General features: G+C 65.2%; 1 protein-coding gene across 1 annotated transcript in view; it reads left to right on the top strand.

The window, feature by feature from the left end:
* The first annotated feature begins 447 nt into the window (after positions 1 to 447).
* Positions 448 to 1614, top strand: part of CHLRE_02g142046v5 (uncharacterized protein) — a 3428-nt gene continuing 2261 nt past the window's right edge. The window contains exons 1-2 of the mRNA XM_043060135.1: positions 448 to 573; positions 1046 to 1387. Of these exons, the coding sequence (XP_042927895.1) occupies positions 553 to 573; positions 1046 to 1387 (363 nt within the window). The 5' untranslated portion in view covers positions 448 to 552. The remainder of the gene's footprint in view (positions 574 to 1045; positions 1388 to 1614) is intronic.

Genomic DNA, 1614 nt, shown 5'->3' with positions numbered 1-1614 from the left:
CTAGCTGCTGCCGGCGGCGCTACCTAGCTGCTGCTGGCGGCGCTACCTATACTAGCTGCTGCCGGCGGCGCTACCTATACTAGCTGCTGCCGGCGGCGCTACCTATACTAGCTGCTGCCGGCGGCGCTACCTATACTAGCTGCTGCCGGCGGCGCTACCTATACTAGCTGCTGCCGGCGGCGCGCGGCGGCAGCTGCAGAAGCAGGCGGCAGCTGCACATGCAGACGGCCGTGTCAGCGGCTGCCCTATCTGCCGGTGGCGAGCCCTGGAGGTAGCGTAGGCGAGACAGCAGACCTAACGGCGGCGGCTGCATCTAGCTCCAGCTAGCATCTGGCGGCTGCTGACGGCGGCTCTGGCGGCGATCAGCGCTGGCGTTAGTGGTGGCGGCGGCGGCGGCGGCATGCACGTTGCCTCCACGGCTTACAGTAGCAGCTGTAGCAGTACAAAGCAGTGGCTGTAGCAGCAGCTGTGGGAATAGGGGCAGTGGATTGCAGTAGCATTCGCATCAGCCACATTCGCAGCGGTGGGGCAGCGGTGCTGAGGCCTCCATCGATGGATTTCGAGACCAGCAGGGTGAGAGCTGGGCAGAGGTTTGGGGGGTGGGAGCGATGATGGTGGAGGCTTGTGATGATGATGGGCGTGATGGGGATTGGGGGGTGGCTGGGGGGATGATGGGGACGTAATGTGCGTCACGTGTAGATAGCGATGTGCGTGCGGGTATGCATAGGGGCCAGGGCTTTGGCAGTGGGTTTGCGGGTTGGCTCTTATTAGATGGACCGGATGGGTAGAAAGCACGCGTGTGTGTGTGTGGGGGGGGGGGCTTTCCGGTAGGTGGTTGGCGAAGTGGCCCCAAGGGGGGTGCATGTGTGGGTGAGCGGGGAGGGTTGGCGGCAGACACTACAAAAGAAATGGGAATACTAGGTATAGACACAAGCCCCCTCGCACCCACCCACCCGCCCCTCACAACTTGCGTCAAGGAAAAGCATAGGCAGAGCCCCTCACCCTGCCCCCCCCGCCCCCCCCCCCGCGCCCCTTCCTGCTGCAGACAGCATCGCTAGCTAACTGCCTATCCGGCCGGCCAGCACACCGCAGCTCGCTTGCACCCACCGCGTGCGCGCTCCTGGGCAGACCGTGGGCGGCCGTGTGCGGTGGCGGCGGCGGCGGCGGCGGCGGCCCTCAGCCACCAGCTGTAGTATGCTGTAGCTTAGCGGCGGCGGCTGCATGGCGTCCAAGCTGCACTGCAGCAAGCGGCCGCGCTGCTAGCTTCACACTGCGTGCGGCCGCGGTGGCGGCGGCAGTGGCGGTGGCTGGGGCGGCGGCGCTTGCAGCAAGGGCTGCCGGCACCCCAGCGAAGGCGGTGTGTATGTGTCGCTCCCAAGCAGAGCAGGTGGGTGATCGGGGTATGACGTCGTGGTAGGGTCGTGGTGGTTGCGGGGCTTTTCGTGCGACCCAGGCCCGCATGTGTGCGGGGTGTGCGCGCGCGCGCGCGCGCGTGTGTGTGTGTGTGTGTGTGTGTGTGTGTGTGTGTGTGTGTGTGTGTGTGTGTGTGTGTGTGTGTGTGTGTGTGTGTGTGTGTGTGTGTGTGTGTGTGTGTGTGTGTGTGTGTGTGTGTGT

Source organism: Chlamydomonas reinhardtii, chromosome 2 (genome assembly GCF_000002595.2).
Source record: "Chlamydomonas reinhardtii strain CC-503 cw92 mt+ chromosome 2, whole genome shotgun sequence".
NCBI lineage: Eukaryota > Viridiplantae > Chlorophyta > Chlorophyceae > Chlamydomonadales > Chlamydomonadaceae > Chlamydomonas > Chlamydomonas reinhardtii.
The sequence above is the reverse complement of the archived record's forward strand: the minus strand, read 5'-3'. Positions and strand labels throughout refer to the sequence as shown.